Source organism: Chelonia mydas, chromosome 4 (assembly GCF_015237465.2).
Source record: "Chelonia mydas isolate rCheMyd1 chromosome 4, rCheMyd1.pri.v2, whole genome shotgun sequence".
In the NCBI taxonomy this organism is placed as follows: Eukaryota; Metazoa; Chordata; order Testudines; family Cheloniidae; genus Chelonia; species Chelonia mydas.
Window position 1 is genome coordinate 85417062 of NC_057852.1, and position 23583 is coordinate 85440644.

The 23583-nt window shown below is 38.6% G+C and overlaps 1 protein-coding gene across 1 annotated transcript; it reads left to right on the forward strand.

Annotated features, from left to right (window-relative positions):
• The first annotated feature begins 9364 nt into the window (after window positions 1-9364).
• On the forward strand, window positions 9365-16282 carry FGF20 (fibroblast growth factor 20). Its single transcript, XM_007067358.3, has 3 exons — window positions 9365-10355; window positions 12938-13041; window positions 15140-16282. Exons 1-3 carry the CDS (start codon window positions 10058-10060, stop codon window positions 15383-15385), a joined length of 648 nt encoding a protein of 215 aa, XP_007067420.1. The 5' UTR covers window positions 9365-10057; the 3' UTR covers window positions 15386-16282.
• Window positions 16283-23583: the final 7301 nt, after the last annotated feature.

Below are 23583 nucleotides of genomic sequence, written 5' to 3' on the forward strand. Positions count from 1 at the left end.
CGGCAGAAACCTCGCGAGAGGGGGGGGGGGGGCACGCGAGAATCCCTTCATTCCAACCCCTTCCCCAGTCCCTCCACCGTCTGCACCCCATCCCCGCCTCGCCCTCTCCTGCCTTGCCCTCATCCTCTGCCCCGTCCCCTCTCCTAGTCCTCTGTCCCTCCTGCCCAGCCTCCTTCCCCCGCACTTCCCAGCCCCTGCCCTCCCTTCGCCATTGCCCCCTCCTGTCATCTATCCCGTCCAACCCCCTCCTCTGCCTCACGCCTTACCCCGCCTGCCCCATCCTCTCATCCTCTGCTTGTGCCACCCCCACAGTTTGGGGGAGTTCACCGCCAGTATTGAACACTGAGCCTGCCTCTGCAGCTGTTGTAAGACCTGCTTCCTCACCAACCTTGCTTACAGTGTAGTGTATCTGACGGCCTAAATGAAGTTTGTTGGCGTTCCCAGGCAGGTAGTTCTCAGTGGACAAGAGTCCACACTACAGAAGCCACCATCACAGCCCGCAGCAGAGCATTTTGTGTGTACACTGAAGTTCTCCATCATTCAAACAAGTAGTCCCTCTAGGGCAGATGTAAGGCACTTTGATGGGCCAATTTTGGCAAGCTTGGAGTGCCACTTCCCATTCTGTACATAAATAAGCCTTCAGTCTTGGCCATCAATCTGCCACCTTCCACCAGCATGATATAATTCTTGTTTAAAATAAATGAACACACATTGTGAGGATATTGTATAATCTCCTTATGAACTGTGCATAGCCATACTACATGGGTTGTTTGATCTAGTGAGCTTCCCACATGCAGAACATGATTGAGCCTGGACAGTATATGAATTGGAGACCAACAAGGAAAACATGTGAAATGAAATCCAATCTAGTGATTTTGGGCACTCATGAGTTTTAAGTTTCTCAAACTCACGTCAGTAGCCTCCTGCTACCACACTGTACTAACCTGAATGGAACTATACCCATATTCATCAGCCCAGTAATCCAATAGGTTATACAAAAATAAAAGGAGTACCTGTGGCACCTTAGAGACTAACACATTTATTTGAGCATAAGCTTTCATGAGCTACTTCTGATGAAGTGAGCTGTAGCTCACGAAAGCTTATGCTCAAATAAATGTGTTAGTCTCTAAGGTGCCACAAGTCCTCCTTTTCTTTTTGCAGATACAGACTAACACAGCTGCTACTCTGAAACCATACAAAAATAAGTACTTCTCAGCTTATACAAACTTCAAAATGTCTGCGGGCACTACAGTAATTATAATTCATAGTATCACTTAGAATACCATGACTCAGTTTATCTCTTATTTAACTCTTGACTTCATTGTTCTCAAGTGTTAGAATCAACAGAATGAAAAAATTGTTATAATTTTGGACAGTAGGTAGGAGCATTTTTATTCATATATTGCATGCAAGTTTATGTAGGGAAAGGCATGCCACCTAAACAGACCTAGGTCTCAAGATTAAGTGTCATACTGCTGTGGAATAATACTTAGATTTCACTGACTGTGGTTCTAATCCAAACTACACTGAAGGCAATGGGAGTCTTTCCAGTCACTTCACTAGACCGCCAGAATCTGTGACTACACTATGGTGCAGATAAATAAATGTGTTACTTAACACCATCTAAATCCTTTCTGTGCCTACTTTTAAGATTAATTGCTCTATCCAATTATCCAACAATGTTCTGTTGACACCTGAGGACAGAGTCCATAAACCAAATTATATTAAATATTTGAGGCTTATTTAATTTAGAAAATAAAAGAGTGATCATCAAGGTAGGTAAGAGTTAAATAGAGTATATTTGGCTAAGTCTAGAAAAATAGAGGAGAAACTTAATTTGCTTAGGCAAAACAACTTTGGGTTACTAGTAGAAAATTGTACTTAAAGGATATCTAGAAAAAGTCATTTCTTTATACCTACTGATAAACCTACCTGTAGGGTCAATGGTCCATTGTAAGACTGTGGCTGAAATTTTCAGAGTTGGGTGTCTAAAATTAAGCTTTTAAATCCATAGATTTGGAAATCCAATTCTGAAAATTAAGCTACTTTAATTACATAAATATGGACTTCACAGTCCAACTGTAGGGACCCCCATGGTCCTGTACTCACCAACCATAGTACTCCATTATGTCAGGGTGCAACGCTGCAAGGGCTCCTCATCTCCAGCACCTCCCGCTGGCCATCTTTTCACCAAGTCTTCCATGGCTCAGCATAAAATTCAGTTCCTTTCCAGATAACAAGAAGATCCAACTGGAAAGTTCACAACACATCATAACACAAAAGAGCCTGCAGCACCCTCTTAGGCTATTCCTCAGCTCATCCTTTGTGGTCAGCCTTCACCCCCACCTTGGGCTCAATATTCCTTCCATTAGGCTTGCATACCGCTTCCTCAGAAGCTGGTAAGGGAACCCAGGCCCACCTTCTACTCTGGGTTCCACCTCAAGTACCTCATATTAAGCAGCTAGGTCTGCTTTTTCAGACATGTGACTGTTTCCATGGGCCGCTTCCTACCTCTAAGCTCCCTTGTGTTGCTTCTCCACAGCATGTGCTTAATACATCCTCCCTTTGGTTCTGAACCAGGCTTCTCCCCAGGTCCTCTCAGCTTTTTCTTTCTCTGTTGAACTAACCACTTCCACCTCTCTCAGGTTCTACTAAAGTGCTCTTACAGACCCTATCTCAGGGCCTGCCCCACAGAAGCCTAACTTATTCCTTGTGGATTCTCCTACCTGACTTCTTACCAGTTTAAGTCCTATTTCAAGGCTCTTCTTCCACGGGAGCCTGACCTGCTCTCTGTGAGTTTCTCTCCACAGGCACATCTTGCCACCTCTGCAGTCTCTCCCCCAGTGAGTTCCCTCAGCTTCCCCATTAGGCTCTAGTGTCTAATGATTTTTATCTAGCTCTGTCCCTTCTGGCAGAGAGGCAATCAATCAATCACAGAGGCACTAACTGGCTTGTCAATCAAGTGATGGGAGTAAGCCCCATCACAGGACCCAATTTAGAAAATTTTGTCCTGTCCTTTCCAAATCTATCTCATTGATCATGTGAAATGGTCCTTCAATCAGTCAAATGTTATATCTTTCTGACTGTCTAGTTTTAAAATCCAATTTCATATTAACCTTTCGTGAACATAGTACTGCCAGTAAACCCATTTGATGTGTGACTCATTAATCACCCAATCCCCAAAAGTGTATGGACCATGAGTTATCTTACCATTGCATATTGTTTCCTTGAAACTGGCATCTTTAGACAGGAATTTGACTTTTCAGTAGCACCTTCAGGCTAATCTTTTGTTCAGTTCAAAAAGCCCAGTACACATCTGTAACTACTTGTGTCTGGGTATGTTCCTAGGACCCTCCCTTGTGAGGTGTCTGCTTAGGAACACGTGTGGAGACTATTCTTATAGGAAGTTTAAGATTCCAAGTTAGCTGCAGATCTGATCTGCCCTGATTCAGACCACCTAATTTAAATAAAATAAAATAAAGTCTTCCAATGTCATTGTTAAAGAACTTGTTTAAAAGCTCCTGAACAGGCCATTTAAACACATGTTGGTAGATGTATCAATATATATGCAAAAGTTGACCTCTCATCTGAATATAGACATGTGCTCCCCATCTATCTTTTCTTTTCCACTCCACTTATATGGGAACTACTCATATGTATCCAGAGAAGATTGGACCTAACAGCCACATATCTTTAAAAAGCAATTAATTTCTCTCTTCCTTTAAAAAAAAAAATCAAATAAAACAGAAATTCCATCCTATGGGAAATTTTGAAATTTCAGCATTTGTTTTTGTCCTCAATCAGGTTGAAAAGTCAAAATATTAAAATGTTTTGCAGAACAAAAAGTTCTGAAAAAATTTAATACAGAAATATTGATATGTTTAATTTCAACATTTTGGAGAGAAAAAATAAACATTTTGATTTTCCTAATCAAAATGTTTGATTTTTGGTTTGCCAACCTGAACTTGTTTTGATTCAGGCTGACAGTAATCTCTGCATCTGCCTGAGCTGCTGCAGAACCTTATGGGAGCTGTAGTTCCATTGTTCATGTCCCCATTCTCCTCTATGGGTCCAGCTCCCCACCTACAGCACATCTCCCATGATGCCCTCAGCAGTCAAATAAAACACTGGATCTCTGAGCAGAAGAGTCTAACTCACAAAATCATCATAACAGTTATCAAATTATACTGGAAGAAATACATAAAAAGTAAAGGGTAGAATAGGTAGTTTTAAAATCTGCATTAAAACATATATAAATTATGCATGTGATGAACTGATTTGTGCTACTAATGTGGTGCTCAGTACACAGTACACTTTGTACAGTATGTAATGAACTGAAGTTTTTCTTGCAAAGTTGGTTATATTTTTAGGTATTATGGGCCTCAATCAGATCTCACTGTTTTTATTTCTGTTTTATCCCATTGACCCGAGTGGGTTATTCCTGATTTAAGTAAAAGCTGAAGAAGGCTCATATTTTGTAGATACCTCTTTGTCAGCAGTAGAGCTGGTCGAAAGTTTTCCATCAAATCTGTTTTTCTATGGAAAATTTTATTTTTGACAAAATGAAAATTTTCATGAAAACCATCTGCTTTTCACAGAAAATTTCAATTTTTCATAGAAAAATGGAAAGCCTGAAAACAAAAATATGTTCATTTTGGCTGAAAACCAAAATATTTTGACTCTGAAATACCACTTCAGTGCCTCGTGGAAGTTGTAGTTTGAGTTCCTCATGCTCCTATTCTCCTCTATGAGCCTGGCTCCCCAGCTGGACTACTTGTTCTATGAGGTAGGCAACCATTTGAACGCACCATCTCCTCATAGCAGACCATAGTGCATCTTGGAAGATGTAGGTAGTCTGACCAGGGAGCCCAGCCTATAGAGGCAAATGGGACCATGAGGCACCCAAACTACCATTACGATCAATCACCATGGTAATATTTCAAAATCTAAATATAGTAGAACCTCAGACATACAAACACCAGAGTTATGAACTGACCAGTCAACCACACACTTCATTTTGAACCAGAAGTATGCAAACATGTAGCAGAGACAAACAAACAAACAACCAAACAAAAAAACAGCAAATACTGTTCAACACAGTACTGTTAAATGTAAACTACTAAAAATAAAGGGAAAGCTTAAAAAAAAGATTTGACAAGGTAAGGAAACTATTTCTGTGCTTGTTTCATTTAAATTAAGATGGCTAAAAGCAGCATTTTTCTTCTGCATAGTAGTTTCAAAGCTGTATTAAGTCAATGCTCAGTTATAAACTTTTTAAAGAACAACTATAATGTTTTGTTCAGAGTTACAAACATTTCAGAGTTATGAACAACCTCCATCCTGAGGTGTTCATAACTCTGAGGTTCCACTGTATTGTGTTTTATGGCCAAAATATTTTTGCCAAATATTTAATCAGAAAAACTAAATAAATATTTTGAATTTTGGCCAAAATATTTAGTTTTTCTGATGAACTATTTTGGTTTTTAATTTTTCACCTGATACATTTCTGCAGAAAAATTCAATGAAAACCGTTTTTCTCCGTTTTTTGTAATTTTTTTCTGTGGAAACCTGCCACCTGCCCACCTATTTTCCAGCCAACTCTAGTCAACATACTGATTTTGTTTAGATTTTGTAGAATTGTAGATTTTAAGGATGGAAGGGACCATTATGATTAACAAGTCTAAACTTCTGCATAACACAAACCATAGACTTTCACTAAGTGATTCCTGCATCAAATGTATAGCTTCTGATTGAGTTAGAGCATTTAGAAATGCAATCTTGATTTAAAGACTTAAGGTGATGGAGAATCCACCACATCTATAGATAAAGTTGTCCCAGTGGTTAATTACTCTCACTGTTTAAAAAAATTGCTTTAAATTGCTAGTCTGTGTCTGGTTTGCGCTTCTAGCCACTGGGTCTTGTCATGCCTTGGTCTGCTAAATTAAAGAGCCCACTATTATCAGAAAGCTGCTCTTCATGTAGGTACTTGTAGACCGTGATGAGGTCATCTCTTAATGTTCTCTTGAATAAATTAAATAGATTGAGTTTTTAGTCTGTCACTCTAAGGCAGGTTTTCTGCACCTCAAGTTATTCTTGAAGCTCTCTTCTGAACCCCTTTTTCAGTTTGTCAACGTCCTATTTAAAGTGTAGACACCAGAACTGGTAACAGTCATAGTTTAGCTATTGCCACATGCAGTGGTAATAATACCTACCTACTTCTACTCAATATTCCCTTCCTTATGTATCTAAGAATCACATTCACCCTCTTAGCCAGTCCATCCAACTGTGAGCTTGTGTGCACCATGATCCCTAAGTCTTCTTTTTTTGTCATTACTTTCCAGAATAGTTACCCATATTTCAAATATTGCCCTTAGTATTCTCCCAAAGTTCACATATACACCCGCTCAATGTATTTCATATATTAATATGGTCTTAAAATGGTTTTTTGTGTGTGTCTGTGTGTGAAACAGATGCTACATTTTATATGTTTCGTACAGATTCATTTGTTGTAGAACTTATAGGGAAAGTGTTGCTGTATGTACTCAGAGCAGTGCACAACCCAAGGAAAGATCTGACCCCCACCAAAGAGCCCAACAGATCGCCAAGGGATATCCAAGCCCCCTTGAAAGAGAGCCAAGACCAAGGAGTCCATAACAGCATGCATGCTCATTTTCTGACCATCTGCATATGTGGAACATTCTACTGCTAGTGGAGTTTCATTTTCCTATCTCAAAGGGACGGGATCTGATTTTGGGGCATAGTTTGGAAAATTACTCCTTTCCCCCCTCAGTGAATCCAGCATACATCTATGACTTATTTAAGTTCAGTGGGAATCTGAAAGACTTGCTCCTCAATACCTGCATGATCTTCTGCTATTATTGTCCATTGAAAATAGCTCATACTGGGTTTTTTTGTGAAGATACAGAAAAGATTTGGTAATGATTGAGGTACAGGAGTAACTCAAGTAGGCAATACACATATTTTGTTTTAGAGTTGGCACACCATTGTTGCAAGGATGTTTTTAAATATTAAAGCACAGTAAATTTGGAAGATATAAATCTTTAGAGCCTGTATGTTTTTTCCAACTGTGTCATGTGATACATGTATAAAAGCATCAAAGTTATCAGTGAGCTCCTTTCTCCACTCTGCAGGCAGCCACCAACTATTGCTCAGGACTATATGCTAATCTTAGAAAATGTACAGTAATTATATTGTCTGCAGAAGCTCTAACTACCTGCAGTAGAAATAAAAATTGGACCACATATGTGTTTGTTTAACAACATTGAAAGTGCGGTCTCTAGGAAGTATAGGTAAAGTTGATTAGATTGTAGTGTATACTTAAAGTTGAATAATGTACTCTTGTAAAAACACTCTTCAAAATTATTTAACTTCCCATGATATCGTCACAGAATGTGCAGAAAATCTTTAGTGTTATCTTTTCCTGTCACATGACTAGTGCAAACAAGAAAAAAATCCTTATCTTTTTGCTTCTTTTCTGGTACTTTATAAAATAGCATAACCGGTTCAGCAGCCAGACATTAAAGATTCCGGTTTGAAAAAGTCTATGTTTTGTATTTCACTCTACTTAATGCATCTCCATTGTGAAACAAGAATGATTTTATTAGCAAGAAAGTATCTGAGGGGCTGATGATGTTTGAGAAAACCTCTGGTACAGATAATCACATGCGGAATCTAACCAGAAAAGCCCCTTATTGCTTACTATATTCAGATAATACTGGAACCCAGGAACTTTTCATTGGAGGAGCATCTCTAGGCTCAGTAGGATATTCCCCTTAATATGTGCTTCAGTGTATGTCCAGCAGTCTTGTGCTGAACTGAATTAATTACAGTTTGATCTTGAAATAACTGTCATATCAATAAAAACACTTGATGTGCGTTTCAAATGTTTTAGGTATCTAAATCAGTGTACAGGCTACTTGAGAAATCTGTGCTATATAGATCACTCAACTTTGATCTATTTCTTTGATTTAGCACTGCAATTAAGAAGATTTGGTTCAAAGAGAAAGCTCATTGGTTGATGTTTTACACTGATGTGGTAATGTTTACACAGATGTGCTTTGAAATCTCAATTATGGTGAATTTTTGGGTCCCACCACATGACAGACTCCTGTTATTTGAAAGGTAAAATAATATAACATCTATCTGTAACAGCCTTCAGAGCAGGTCTGCCAGGGCTCTCTTCTGAGGTGATTTATCTGATCATTGTATTTAGTGTGAGTTTTTTTGGTTTTAAATCCCTCCACAGTAAATCACTTGCTTTAAAGAACCCTTTTTATAATTCAGGTGCATACAGGGGCAGTACTTAGGACTGCAATGATGAAAAGGTGTAGCATTACTTGCTTTAAAGCACCTGCCAATTAATTAGCCCCATACTCTCCACAGCAAATAAAGCCAAGCAGTCAAATCTATTTGATCTCCCAGATTTAGACTGTGACTGAAAAGCCCATGGAGCAAGATTGAAAAACTAATCTTTCATGATTCTCTACAACTTTTTGTTCAAATGAAAGCTTAAACCAGCCAAGTGACTTTCAAACCTTTGAAAGATTTAACTATGAAAGATCTTTGGGTTTTACACCATAATACATTAATACTGAGGGCACACGTTGCAATACTTGCATGCTAATGAACATACTTTAAGATAGTTTTCAGTGTTTAAAAATTACTATTAAATATGAAAAAATCAATAGAGTGTAAAAGTCAAGCCTTGATAGTTTTAATATAATTGTTTTAAAATATCAATTATCGTTTTATACTATTCATTTGTAAGGCAGAAATGCAGCTACATCAAGTTAGCATAGTTCTAAATCAGCCTCAAAGAGATCTTAATATTATTGATGCAAGGATTAAAACATATTTTAAAGGCGATACTGTAGTTAAATTGTAGGAGTTCCTATATTGTGGTGATTAGATGGATTAGATATATCATCTCTCTCTGTCGGAGTATGTACTGTGAAACTATTCTCACACCATATCCTCCCTCTTTCTCTCTATGTGATTTTAAAATATTAATCAAAAGTCACTGGTCTATCTCACTGATATGTTTAAAACCACTCTGCCGATACCAACAGACATTGATCAATATCGTATCATGTTTGTGATGAATTAAATATGAACGCGAATTTTACAGAGGGGAAAAACATCCCTGATTATGCAATTTCTTTTAAAAATCCCCCACCTTGGAACTTAAGTGATAAAAGGAAAGGGTAATACATGAACATTTTATTAGTGTTTTACAATCAGGGAGTAAAACTGTCAGATCTTTGTTTTTTCTTTCATGTGTGTCTGGGCAGGTCTATCCCTCAGGTAACGCCCTTTATCCTTCTTCTCTCTTACCTTTCCTTGCACCTGTCCACGTAATGCACTGCAAGCTCCAAGCAACTCCTGAGTCCAACCCTCCTTCTCGAGTCCCTGCCAAGCCGGGCTCCTTATAGCTGCAATCTATCATTTTCGAAACACTCACATCAAAGGAGGCTGAGCAGCAGCGTCAACAACAACAACAAAGGGGAAGAGAGTGTCTATGCTACCGCTCTGCAAAGTTGGATGCCAGCTCTCTCTCTCTCTGTCTGTCTATGGATTATTTTTTATGGCTCTGCACACTGGGAAACGTCAGAAACTCCCCATCGTCATTGCAGATCAGAAAAAGGTGTGAGGAGAGGAGAGATCGGTTTAAAATTTCAAACACAACCTCTCCGGCGCGCAAGAGAGGGCTTCATTAGCATATGTCCGGGGGGACCAGCATATATACGGGCTTTGTATATAAACAGAACTCTAATCTGATCAGTTTCCCAGGACACAACAGCAGCACCAGCAGCTCTAGATGTTGATGCAAAGCCAGCAGCAGACTCCCACATTCTCGGAGTCAGAAGAGGCTCCAAAGACAGGCAGCTGTTGTCCCAGTGCAAAGTCCACCCTGCCTGAGATCATCCAGGAACAGCTCGGCCTGAACGTTTAGATCTCACTCTTCTCATTTGATTATTGTTAATTTGCCTTTCAACTCATCGCTCGTTAAACCTCCTCCCTTCCAGCGGGCTCTTCCATGGCTCCCTTAGCAGAAATTGGGGGCTTCCTAGGAGGCTTGGAAGGGTTAGGGCAGCAGGTGGGCTCCCATTTCCTGCTGCCTCCTGCCGGGGAGCGGCCGGCTCTGCTCAGCGATCGCCTGGCTCAGGCCGAGAGGGGGTCCAGAGGTGGAGGAGGTGCGGCGACTGGGACTGCGGATTTAGCCCATTTACAGGGCATCCTACGCCGGAGGCAGCTCTACTGCCGGACGGGCTTCCACCTGCAGATCCTGCCCGATGGCACCGTGCAGGGCACCAGGCAGGACCACAGCCTCTTCGGTAGGTAGCAGCTGCAATCACGGAGAGCTCGGATCTCAGCCTCATCCATCCCTCATAGAGAGGTGTTTCTATTCCTCGTGGAAAAGAAATACTTACTGCAAAGTAGAGCAGCAGAGCGGTCCGATCAGAGTGCACCACTGGGCAGGTGTTTAACCCGAGACTCCCAGGATAAAGCTGTGCATTCCAGCCTTAGACTGCAGGGGCTGCACACAGAACTCAGCATGATAGAACATCTCTTCCTATGTCATTCATTAACGAGAAATGTCTGTGTGGAGCGTACAGAGTATGTCGGTTTATATGTACATACACATATTCATTAGTATATGTGTGTAAACTCTACACCTGAATTTGTATGTAGCAGCAAACTCAGAAAGAGAGGTTCTATCACGGTGATTTTTTTTCTATTCAGTACCTAAAATTTAATGTCCCGGACTTGCCTCTGCAATCTCTAAATCTCTAAATCTCTTTCTAAACAAACAAAGATCATGGAATCGTTAATCTTGCTAAACCTCTAATCTGCTTTGTTTTGCAATGCGGAGAAAGCTGCACGTGGGATTGCACAGAGCTACAACTGTAATGTAATCACAACAGTAATGTTTCTTTTATTTCCTTTTTAAAATGGTTTGTCCATAAACCAAAAAAAAAAAAAAAAAAAAAAAGGGGGGGGGGAATATCCTAAGGATGTAAATGGTTTCCTGACATGTAAGGGTAAATAAGAAGGAATGTATGTAGGCACTGCAGCGTTATCTGAACAAACCTGCTATTGTTGACCATCAGTGAGTTTTTTCTGTATTGATTTAACAGCCACAAAAAGGTGATTAAAGAGTTTTCTATCATCTCTCCCATAGTCAAAACAATCAGCTGGAATGGTCCTTAACTGATTTTATAACACATTGAAGTACTGGAGTTTTCAGAACTAAAAGAACTGTAGTTAAACACAAAGTTATTCACAGAAGGGAGACTTTCTACAGCATGTAAACACAAAATCGTTACTTTAAAAAAATGATTAGTCCAAGATCAAAGATTTGCAGTATTTCTTTCAAATGTTCTTCCTTTATTCTAACCCTATTTTCCACAGGTTTGTCTGATGTGGTCTCTTTGTGGGTTGAATCGCCTGCTTATTATGGTTTATAAAAAGAATGGCTTTGAAAATGATATCAGAAAGACAAAATACCTCCATGTCTTTTTATGGGACCTTGGACATTAGGAACTGGGAAATCTGTGATGATTTACATCCAATAAAAAGTTCTTAATGCTTGCTCCTTGTAAAGGATTTAGCTGGTTTGTCATTTAGCATTGTAAATAAGAGGTATGCCAAAGTTCAGTTAAAACTCAAAAGATTGTAAATTACAGTACACTAATCTCTCTTAAGATGGAAAATGGGTCAGAATGTAAAACAGTGTGCATAATGAGACAAAAAGGCATGCCCAAAATATTGGAAAGACTATTCCATACTATCACATCAGTTTAATAAGTTGTATTATTATTTTAGAAATGTGCTAGGTGTGAAGCAAAAGCAACCTCACTTTGGGACTCTGTTTACATCAGTAGCAATTTTAACAGATATGATTTACACATTTCCTGTCTTTTTTGTATTGTACATGTAATGTAATCTGTACATATTGGATCTCAAAATACTTAGTGCTTAGGGCAAGAATGGGCTACTAGCAAGGTTACAGGTAAATTGGATCCTTTTCGGTCACATAAGTATTAGGTGAAATAGTTTAAAGAGACAGAATATAATATAATTTAAATACTGTAAAATGGGCCCAATTTCACATTGCAAATGATGAATAATGAATCAGAATAACAAATATTTTAGGCATATTTAGATAATAAACATTCTAAATCAAGTGTTAGTTATATTCCACATATTATGATCAGTTTTGTAATTTTTTAAACATAGTGTACATGCACCATATTGTATACATATGCAAAACCTGCCTCTGAAATCAATGGGATTACTCATGTGAATAGGGGCTGCAGGTTTGGGCCCACATGTTGGATTAGATATACAGCAAATATGTTTTTCTTCTCTATGGGAAGACTCTCTGGTATACAATTCCCATCTGTATTTTGACTTCTATTCACATGATATCATTATTTTGACTTCCACCCATTAGATATAATTAAAAGTGTTGGTTTCTTAAGATAGTGCTACAGAGAAGGTGAAATATATATCCGGATAGTTCAATCTTACCCTCCAATGTATGAAAAGACACTTCATCAAATACTGTATAATCATCTACTGAAATTGTATAGCCCTGAATCCTAAATGAATAGTTTTAACCCATCAGTGACAGATAAAATCCTTTCTTAACTAAGTCATAACAAATGTTTCTGAAAAAAGCAAATAATTCTTTTTCCTTGTGGAGGCTTCTAGTCTGCTTTGAACTAAAATGTGTATGAAATTCAGTTCAGTGGTAGACATGTAAAATAGGAGTATTCTTATATATGTATGTAGGCCACATTTGCTATAGTACGGACAAATAAATTATTTCACCTGCTTCTAAATATATTATATATATATTTCTTGACTTTAACACATGTGAGTTAAAGCAACCCTACCCTTGTACATTTAGGTATCCTTGAATTCATCAGTGTGGCAGTGGGACTGGTCAGTATTAGAGGAGTGGACAGTGGCCTTTACCTTGGAATGAACGACAAAGGAGAACTCTATGGATCTGTAAGTATTAGCTTATATTTTCTAAGCCACATTTGGATTTTAGACCTGACATACTGAGTCAATTGTTAATAGTGGGCAAAAAACTCAGCCAACCACTGAAATAATGCAATATGCTAACTTTCTTTCCTGTTAAAATAATGTATATCATTTGTGTCATTCAATCATCCTGAGAATGTGTGGTGATGATAGCTCAAATCTTTACAGTCTGAGTCAAATATCATGCACATGAAAAGAATTTAATTAGCCTGAGAAAAAGAGAATGGATCAGAAATGCTCCTCCTTAACAGAGACAGAAGAAAGAGAACAATGTATGAATGAATGAATGAAAGTAGCCAGTTTAAGAAAGTCTTAATACTTAATACAGTTACTTAGTGACTGATTTTCTTTTTAAGATCTACCCTACAAATCTATCAGGCTCACTGCATTTTTCACCATAAAAATACTGATATGGAAAACAGATGAAAAAGATAATTCTACAGAAAAATACATAAATAAATACAAAACCTTGGATTACTTGATTTGTGGTCTGCTGATCCCTTAAAATTCAGCAGGTGGCACTTTGGGGCACCTGCTTTTTTTCAACATCTGAACGAAGACCATTAAACTTAAACAGCTTAGTCATGTACCACTGTTATTTTGAAAATGTGAGGAGTATAAATGAGGCAATATCATTTAATCCATTCTCTGATTTAAAATAAAACTGTTAAGACTGAAAATAAGCTTGTAATTATTTCAAATGATTGGTTTTTGTTGAGAAATTTCAGCATAAGACACTACAAACTATAGTCTTTGGTTCTGCAGCAGTATCAGGCTAACATGGACTCAGATTCTTCTCCATTTCAGTTTTCAAACCTTGAAAGATAAAATACTCTCTGTCCTCCCCTCCCACTCAAATGTTCTGCAGTAATAAAACATACACCTTTCACAGGAGTTTCAAGTCTACAACTTCTATTCCTATCACCGATTGGTTTATACCCTTACCATAGATGATGGCTGACTATAATAATTTCTTACAATAGATTGTGAACTCTGGGCATTTTATAAACCAAAAGGAAACAGTATGTACATTGTCATTGTTTGTGGCTTACCTTGTCAATCAATGACATCCTTTAGTGTTTTAGGCCTCAACATTTTTTAGGATTGAAGGTTGAGAGGGGATATTTGTTGCTCTGAATGAGTATGAAATGGTGACCAGATGGTAAGATGTTCCTGATTCTTCCATCTTGATGCAAGCTTTACCTTATCCATCATAATAATGAACCATACACACTGAGTCCCTTTGGTTTACAAAATGTGATGATGGTAGTCCCTCTTCCAGCAATGAGTAATTATGTTTCTCCAAACAAGATTAATGTGGCCACCAAAGTCCTTGTAGTGATCCTAGTTATTTTAAAAGTTGGGGAGTATAAGTCATGAATACTAGGTACAGCCACAGCAGTTGCTTTTCCAGTTCCAAAGGGATTGCCTTTCTCATCTGTTAAATTACATCTTTACCCAGAAGGCTCATATGTGTATATGGACAGCAGTGACCACATTCCCTCCAGCATAAAGGGAGGTCTAAGCCATTCTATGTTGGATATGTTCAGTAGTCAAATACATTTTTTAAGGTAACAATCTGTATTTTCTTGACCATTTAAGAACAGGAACACTTAAACACATATTGTCATGTTTTATATTGTCTCTGCCTGTATGTACATCCTCAAATCTCATTTTGAGGGTGTCAGATAAGATGCTGGAGATGTGTGTTTTAGTTGACTCTTGCATGCGTAACACCCTCTTCAATCCTAGAGAAAGTCAGCAAAATGGGATTTAAATCCAAAATTGTACACAAAGTCTACTTAGCAGGTCTAGTACTGATAAAAGGGAGCCTTGTGAACAAATAACTTTCCCAACTGCTCTAAAACAGTTCACATGCCACAGGTATGATCAGATTCACCCTCTTCCCGGGTTTGATTTTATTAGCAAAGAAATTAACAATAAGTCAACATATACTCCAATCCATTTTGGTTATCACTGTATCTCTTTATAGGAATATGTTCAGAAATTGGTTACTGAAAGAGCTTTGACCTTTTATTTTTCTATCTTTTTTTTAAAATAGGAGAAACTAACTTCTGAATGCATCTTCAGAGAACAGTTTGAAGAGAACTGGTATAACACTTATTCTTCCAACGTGTACAAACATGGAGATTCGGGTCGGCGGTATTTCGTAGCACTTAACAAAGATGGTACTCCCAGAGATGGGGCTAGATCCAAAAGACATCAGAAATTCACACACTTCCTACCCAGGCCAGTGGATCCCGAAAGAGTCCCAGAACTCTACAAAGATGTGTTAGGATACAGTTGAAATGGGACAGAGTGTTTGAAAGGAAACCAAAACAAAACCCATTCTTTCCTACCACAGCTTCCATGGTAACACAAGCAGGAAGAACTTTCAAATACTGCAGAGATACCAGGCTCTAGGAGAGTGGATTTTAACAAGCTGTTTAGTGATAGCCTCCATTTCCTAATGTTTGGATATAGGAGACAAAGCCTTAAAGTTAAGAGTGGACAAGCCTCTTTGAAGTTTGCTGACCCTGTTGCTGGCCAGTAGAGAGTGGGAGGATGGAGTCTGATTTATTTTTAAAATACCAAACTCGTGCCTAACTTGTCTGGATTACTTATTATTCATAAACTAGAGAAAAAATAACTACCTAGATCATGTGGAGTGGGACAATAGTCAGAAAGTTGGACGAAATGGTAAGGAATAGGCTGTAAAACAGCAATAAAGCCTGAGAACTATATCTGAAGTTATAATGGCTATACTACAAGTGACGGAACTTGGAAGTCAATGCATTTCAGTCAGAGCTGGAACTTTTCTTCAGGATGGACCTATTTATACATTTCCAGATGACATATATTTATTTTATATATTTATTTATTAAAGAGTTTATTTTTACTGGGATATGAAGACACTACAACCCCTTGCCCGAACAAAAAATCATTGACAGTGCCAATATTTACTCTGAGGTAGTGTCATCATGCAAAAAAGGCATTACATCACAACAAGTTCAAAAACAGAGTATCTAAATTTTCATTTTTTATAAAGTATAGATTAGGTTATATTTTTATGCACAAATAGTTGTCTCATGGATCGTCGTAAGCTGAAGAGAATGTTGGTTGCTTTTGACTTTGAGAATGCCTTACAGATTTGTACTGAATTCAAACGCATATTTAAAAAGGAATTAAAATATGTTTTACTTTACCAGTTTTACTGTCATTCTTTAAGTGAAGAGTTTGCTAACAAACTAAATATATATAGCTTTGCAAAACTGCAAAAGGTTTAATGACCATAGTAAAGTAATCTCTCAGCAGTTTGTGTTAGCACTTTAAAGCCCACGGTGAAAAGCCCACATTGAAAGCCCACAGTGCATGGCATTTTAGCTAAGTGACTTCCATTGACTTTAATAATAGTTGAACAGCTAAATGACTAAATTCTATACAGAATTTTAAAAACTGAAGGGTACAAGTGACCATCATATAAGAATTTTTGTTCTTATCAACTTCATTATGTTTACAGTGCAATGGTAGTGCAGTACAAAGTCTTTGAGCTCACTGAATGAAAAGCTCTGTAAAAGTGTAAAGGATTGCTACTATTGTATTCTTAAATTATATATTTAACAGAATGATGTGCAGAAGATGTTACACAATGATCTCATAAATTAGCATGCAGATATTTTTTCAGAAGATGAAGACAAAATTGAAACTAAGCACTCAGTTCTGAATGACAGACCATAGATGTGCCTTGATTCAGTAGTTGCACACATGTATACACGCCAGTTATGATCTACATCACCCAAAAGCAACGTTGAGGGTTTAACCTAGGATCTCCCATTCCAACTGAGCTAAAGGAACATTTCCACCAGTGTAATACTATCACAGGCCAAATTCTGTATGGTTTGATTTTGTAACTTATCTAGGCTAGTTGATAGAGAGTTACATACTCTATCATGACTGACATTAGAGTAGAGGGCAGCATTACACATACTTGGTCTCTAAAGGAGAAGATAGATGGTTTTGTGTTTGAGGCAGAGAACTGTGAGTCAAGAAAAGAGAGAGCTCTGCTCTTTAGAGACTTCCTGTATAGCCTTGTGCAAGTCACTTAACTTCTCAATGCTCCCGTTAAATGGCTTTGAGGTCATTGGTACTGTGTAAATGCAACGTGTTAAATGTAATAATGTATTATTATTTATTACATATGAATAGCACCAACAAGCAGAGTAATACTAAAAATGCCTTTGATGAGTTAAAAGCAGCTTCCACAAAAAAGTATTGCTATGTTATAGCACTGTACATTAGGTCAGATGCATACATCTAGTGTATCTTTCATTAAGATAATGAAAATGGGGTGTAGTTTTGTGCAAATATCTGTGGTGTATGTGCTATGCAGCAGCATTCATGTGTATCTACCTGTGATGGGGTGTTCACCCCACACTAGCCTGGGAGGGGTTAATGAGGCTGAGAAGAGGAATTATGTGGCCTAAGTAATTCCCTGAATGATGACAGAGCCCAGCTTGAGAAGTAACAGGTGGGGCTAGGATAAAGCCAGGAAACTGGCAACAGAAAGGGGCTGCAAGGGAAATAGTCTGCAGTTACTCTGGGAGAAGGGAGTTTGGGCTGGTAACCCCAGAGAGGGGGAGAGCCAGAAGGTAGAACTAAGAAGTAGGAAGATGTAGGAAGGAGGAGTCCAGGAGAAGAGCAACATGGTCTGGAAGTAAGCAGGCCACTGTCCCTAGAGATAGGTTCCCTGGGCTGGAACCTGGAGTAGAGGGCAGGCCTGGGTTCCCCTACCAGCCACTGGAGAAGTGGCATGGCCAAGGCAGTGAAAGGAAGACTGCCATTTTTGTATGGAGGGACTTTGATACCCCAGAAGGGGCAGGCTATAGTGACCGGGCCAGAAGCCTAAGTCATGAAGGAACCCCCCGATTCTCAGAGAAAGAGAGAGAGACCATGGGGAGAGGAACAGGCAGAAGGGAACACTGGTTGTGTGAAGAGCTAATCCCCAGAGCAACCGGTAGGAGGCACCCTAGTGATGAGTGGACACCATGACACTATTCAAAGCCAGAATTTCAATCAAGAGCATTTTTTTAATATAAACTACACTTGCAAGAAACATTAATATAGCTAAATGTCCTCAGTTCTATAGTCAATAGAGAACTGGCTGCTTCATATATATAAATATAGATAAATATATTATTTCTACTCATATCTTTTTACTTTCTCCAAGAAGAAAATGAAATATTTAGCACTTGGATAACAGGTGGCCAGGGTTTAACAGATCAATAAACTAATTAAATGAAATGTGAAAAGCACCATTTAAAAAAATGAAGAGGGAAATGTTGCACAGACGGCAATGTAGCACAGAGAATATCAGAAATATTTTGTACTAAGTATATATTGCTACATAGATGGTATAATCCATTCCTATTTACAGTAGTTGTTATTGGTGATGTTGTATTTGAAAAGTAAATTAATGACTAAATAACAACCAAGTTAAATGGAAGGATATATTGGATAAGTACAGTAAACAACTCAAAAGTCATCTCTGCATGCTAGAAAGGCAGAACAGTTTATTCCACACAGTTGTCTAGGTTTTGTGACGGATCTGTGAATACAGATCTGGCTGACAGATTTTCATGTGTTTCTGGCAAACATGGTCAGTGTTTAATCTGTATTTATAACCATAAGTGAGTTTCTGACTATGTGTCCTTGGTTTACCAGTTAGTTTACATTTGGAATATGCTTTGAAGGTGAAAAAGCATTACAAGTATTTTTAACAATGTTACTATTATTTTGTGTCTCATCATGGCTGTCCTGATTTTTTAACAGACATAACACAAACCTGAATAGTTACAGGGATTAGCTCCATCTGATAAATAAATAATATGCAGCTGGAACTTGAAGATCCAAAGGCTTATACAACTTGCATCATGAGGAAATACCATATATTTCTATAAAATACTTGCCTCATTTTCCATATATTATTTGACTATTGAAATCCCGTATTACAGATATCCCAGTAGTAATGGTCAAAAATGTACCGCAAAATTACATGGCATATATATATGCTCAGATACTAAGTGATGGGCAGCACCTGACATGTCCCTCCAAGCACTGAAAGGCCTATCAGTCTCTCTCTCTTTTTTTTTGGCTGTAGCATACTTCCACTGACAAAAGTAAGAGGATATTGTACTATGCGTCACAATGTGTTCAATTTCCCCATTCCATTCTGCTTTTTGAGTGTATTTCCATTCTGTTGTATTCTGTCTATCATGATCCTCTGAAACAGTTGATGTGCTTTGTAGTCGGAAAAGTGCTTATGTAAAAATGACACTTTAATGAACAGACCTGCCTTTGTGTGTACTCAGAGTCATATCTGTGGATTTTAGTGACTTTTTAAACTGTAGGGCCAACATAGTTAAGAGAGAGTCATTTCATTCTATTTAATCAGCAGAAATGACTAAATTTACTAATAATGTACACCTGTGTAACTCTAATGGTGTAGTGCTTGGAATGGTATGGGGTTACACTGATATTACCAAGAGTATAATTTAAAGGCAATAAGGTTTCACAAGTGTAATTGAGGGCATAATATGAAGGCAATGGGATGCACAGGTGCAACGGAGGGCATAATTTCATACCTGTCAACTCTATGGGTTTCCCCAAAAGATCAGGGCTTTCCAACATTTCTATAGGTTCTATAGCCAACATTTCTTGGCTTCAAATCCTCTTTCGCCACTTCCCCACCTCCTGGGGAAAGAAAGCCAATCAGAGCTGCTACACAGCCTGATGGACATTCTGATTCTGCACTCTCCGTAGCAGGTAGAGCTCCAGCTCCTGCTTCCCAGGTATATAAACAATGGGTGAGAGCTGGTAAAGTGCTCAGCCCTTTGATCTCAGAGCTGGCTGGGAAGCAGCAGTTCCCTGCCATCTCTTCAGCTCCCCATGTGCCCTGTGCCTCACATGAGCCCCCATCCCAGTAACCAGATGCCCCCTGCCTCTCATGTTCCTCTGAATTCCACGCATGTGTGCCATCGTGTTCTTCTGCCCACCATATGTCCCAGATGCCACCAGTGCTATTTTTTGTCCCTGACCCCACACTGTTCCTTTAGGACAGTGCCCAGATAGGACCTCTACTGAACACATGGAAACCTCTGCTTTGCCTATAAATGATAGGGCTTATTGTGTGCTGTCCCTCCTCTGTTGTAGCTTGGTAGTTGGCTTGGGGGATTCAACTTCTGAACTTCTCCTGGGAGTGATGGGTTGACTATGGAAGGAATCAGTATGAAGTGTAGAGGTGTGAAGTGTATGAGGACTGAATAGCTAGATGAATGGGTGTATGGAGTCGGCATTTAGGAGTGAATGTGAATTGGGGATAGGTGTACCGAATGAGTAGCTGTATGTATTCAGTGTGTGGCTATGCAGAATGAGCGGATGTAGATGGTGGAGTAAATTGTCTGGGGATTATGATCCTATGTGGATGAAGAGATGGGATGCAATAAGAATGGGTGTGGAATAAATGCTAGTTGAAATGTATGGAATGAATGCATAGAGTGGGTGTGAGAAGGACAAATGGGCAATGTGTCCATGAATGTATGCATGTTTATACATTTCTATGCAATGCATGTAAATCAGAATTGTCTTTTTTTTAGATTGCAAATGTTGGCAGGTAAGTAGTTTGCCTCGATTTGCCAGAACCTCAATTACTGATAATCCCAAAACGAGTTGGTAGGGATAAAGTTAGGAAAAAAACACCATCTTTTTAATTGTTAATTGAGGACATTTGATGTGGAAATCACGGTGAGATAAACATGGAAGCTCGTGGTTCCATTTTTACAAAGTTACCTTTCAAAGTTAAACCATAAGGAATAATTCTAATTCATTGTATATTAGTTACTTGAACTTTATTATATTTGGATTACTTTTTTAAAATGTATTTTTTTCAGTACTGTGTAAAAACAATCATACATATATGGCATTCAATATTAAAAAAAAGGGCAGGGGAAGCCAAAATAAAAAAAAAACTGTATAGATTTTCCCCATCTCTAACCAATTAAAGAAACTCAGTTGTGGTGTGGCAAGGAAGATATATATTTCCAGAGATACTTTTCATGCACAAAAATCCATTCCAAACTCCAACAGATTAAGTAACCCAGTTTTGTGCTCCAAGAAATGAAGATTTTCATTAATCTGTATTGTGAACAGAAGGGTCCAGTTTAGGGAAAACTGGGACTGCTAACTCGATGCATCTTCCAAGCACACTGGGAATTTTAAAGAGGGATTATGCCTGAGGCTTTGTCTTCCCCAGTGTGGGCCTATGTATAAAGTACACAATCTGACCTTAACCATTAATAATTAGATAGCTGACTGCAGATTTGTTCCCAAGGCCTCAGCCCTGCAAATTGTTCCATTTGGGGTAAGGGTTCTACATGGGCTGGGGGGGCTCCTGTACCCACTTAATTTAAATCAATGGGAGTCTGCATGGGGACATAGGTCCATCTGCACAGAACAAGCTGCAGGATGAGGGCCAGAGAATGTTTCTGTATTCAGGTACAACAGCTGTAAATTAGAATACTGGTTATCCTCCTTTGTTTTCTTAAGTATTCACAGTTTGAAGAGTTTATTCTGCAGACCCATGTGACCTTGAGTAGTTTACATTTGATGTAACATGCCAAAATCCCAGTGCTTTGCAAATGATTTGATTTCTGTACCAGTTATTGTATTTTCAAATATACTTGATTGGGAATTCCATATCTTGTAAAGACTGATTTCATGTAATGAATCATCATACTCAAGGTATATTTTAGAATATTCAGTTCAAAGTAGCCTGACTAGAAGGAGAAGGCCATTAAACAGCCTTTGCTTTCAAATCAGAGCTGGTAATAAAAGAGCTGGTCTCTTATAACAATTCCATAATGAGCAACCTTTAATTCATCACCAACAGACCAGTAGTAGTATAATAGAGGTGAGATTTCTCTTTCTACAGCCTCTTTCAAGACTTGTAGTTTTATCTTCTGTCATCACCTGTAGTTTTTTTTGGTAAATTTTCAGTGTGCTTGTGCATTTGTGCTTCTATATCACACTTCATGTTACTCTCTCTTTCTGATTAATATGCCTTTTAATAATGCGTCTGCCCCAAGTAAGCAAGAGCTTACTAACACCAGCAGTTCTTGCTAGTACTGATGCACATGTTTGAAGTGAAACTGGTAACTTTGAAACAGTAATCTTTGTATGCTAGGTAGAGGGGTGCAGTTGTTAAAGGCTTTGTAACAATGGCTAACAGTTTATGGTCAGCTTGTATGTCAAATTGTCAAACATATTGGTGATAACTTTCACATGCAAATGCTACAGTGAGCATCTCTTCTATTTGGATGGAACTTCTTTAATCTGACTCATCAACAGGGACACAATTAGTTGAAACACGAACCTGAAGAACAGAGTTCATGTTGTGAAGCACCAGAAGTCACTTTTAAAAAAGTGCAGAACAAACTGGTTATGCAAACAGGAGCTTTGTCTTCTCACCCCCCGCCCTCCCTTCTAATTTTTCATAGCCATTTACAGTCTTTTTGCAATAACTCTTTAAGGCTGTCTACACTCAGGTTTTGTACCTGTGTAACTCTAAGTTAAAGGAGTGATTTTTTTGTTTGTTTTTAAATTGATATTCATGCTGGTACAACCCCTAGTGCGGACACAGTTATACCAGTATAAAGGTGCTTTATATCAGTATAGCTTATTCCCCTTAGTGTATGGGAATAAGCTGTACTGGTATAAACACTTTTATATTGGCATAACTGCATCCACACTGTGTGTGTGTGTGTGTGTGTGTGTGTGTGTGTGTGTATTGCTTTAATTACACCGGACAAGGCCTCAGTGGCATAGTTATTATGAACATTGTGGTAGTAATTTGGAAAGCCTCTACTGATTCCAGCAAATCAGCTGCTACCTTTTTTCCTCACAATGGAAAGGTGAAGATCTTTTTATAACTTCATTAAGTTCCTTTAGATCTAAGCATGCTGTTTGTCAGCGTCTTGTCTTCATTTATGTTTTGTACACCTCTAAGCACATTGCTGGTGTTTAACAAATAAATAATAATAGTGACAAATAATGGATCAGATCATTCTTCAAGGTGGAAATGTAATACAGCAAGAGATTGTATCACACTTTCTGCACCCACCACCATGGTGGAGATACTCCATTGGAGCCACACAGGTGGACAGTAGGGAAATGCTAGTGATCCAGAGCTCGCAGAGAGCTATCACAACCAGGAGAAGGGCAGTCTTACCCAGTGGCCAGAGCAGGAGTTGGGAGTCAGGCAATACCAGATACCAGGAAGTCAGAGTGTGAGACAGGCCAGAGGCAAAACCAAGAATCAGGTGTCAGGGAGGGCCAGGTAACCAGAGGATTAGCAGTAGAAGCAGGTATTGCAGAGAAAGCAGTCCTGGGAGGGAGAACCCAGCTGAATGAACAACTTTCTGTGCTTGGGTTACATAGGGGCTGGGGACCAAT

What these genes read in the sequence shown, in the direction of transcription:
- FGF20 (XM_007067358.3), top strand. Translation starts at nt 10,058, where the DNA reads ATGGCTCCCTTAGCAGAAATTGGGGGCTTCCTAGGAGGCTTGGAAGGG. An exon ending in GCAGGACCACAGCCTCTTCG is followed by an intron (nt 10,356 to 12,937) that starts GTAGGTAGCAGC and finishes TTGTACATTTAG; the next exon opens with GTATCCTTGAATTCATCAGT. An exon ending in AAGGAGAACTCTATGGATCT is followed by an intron (nt 13,042 to 15,139) that starts GTAAGTATTAGC and finishes TTTTTAAAATAG; the next exon opens with GAGAAACTAACTTCTGAATG.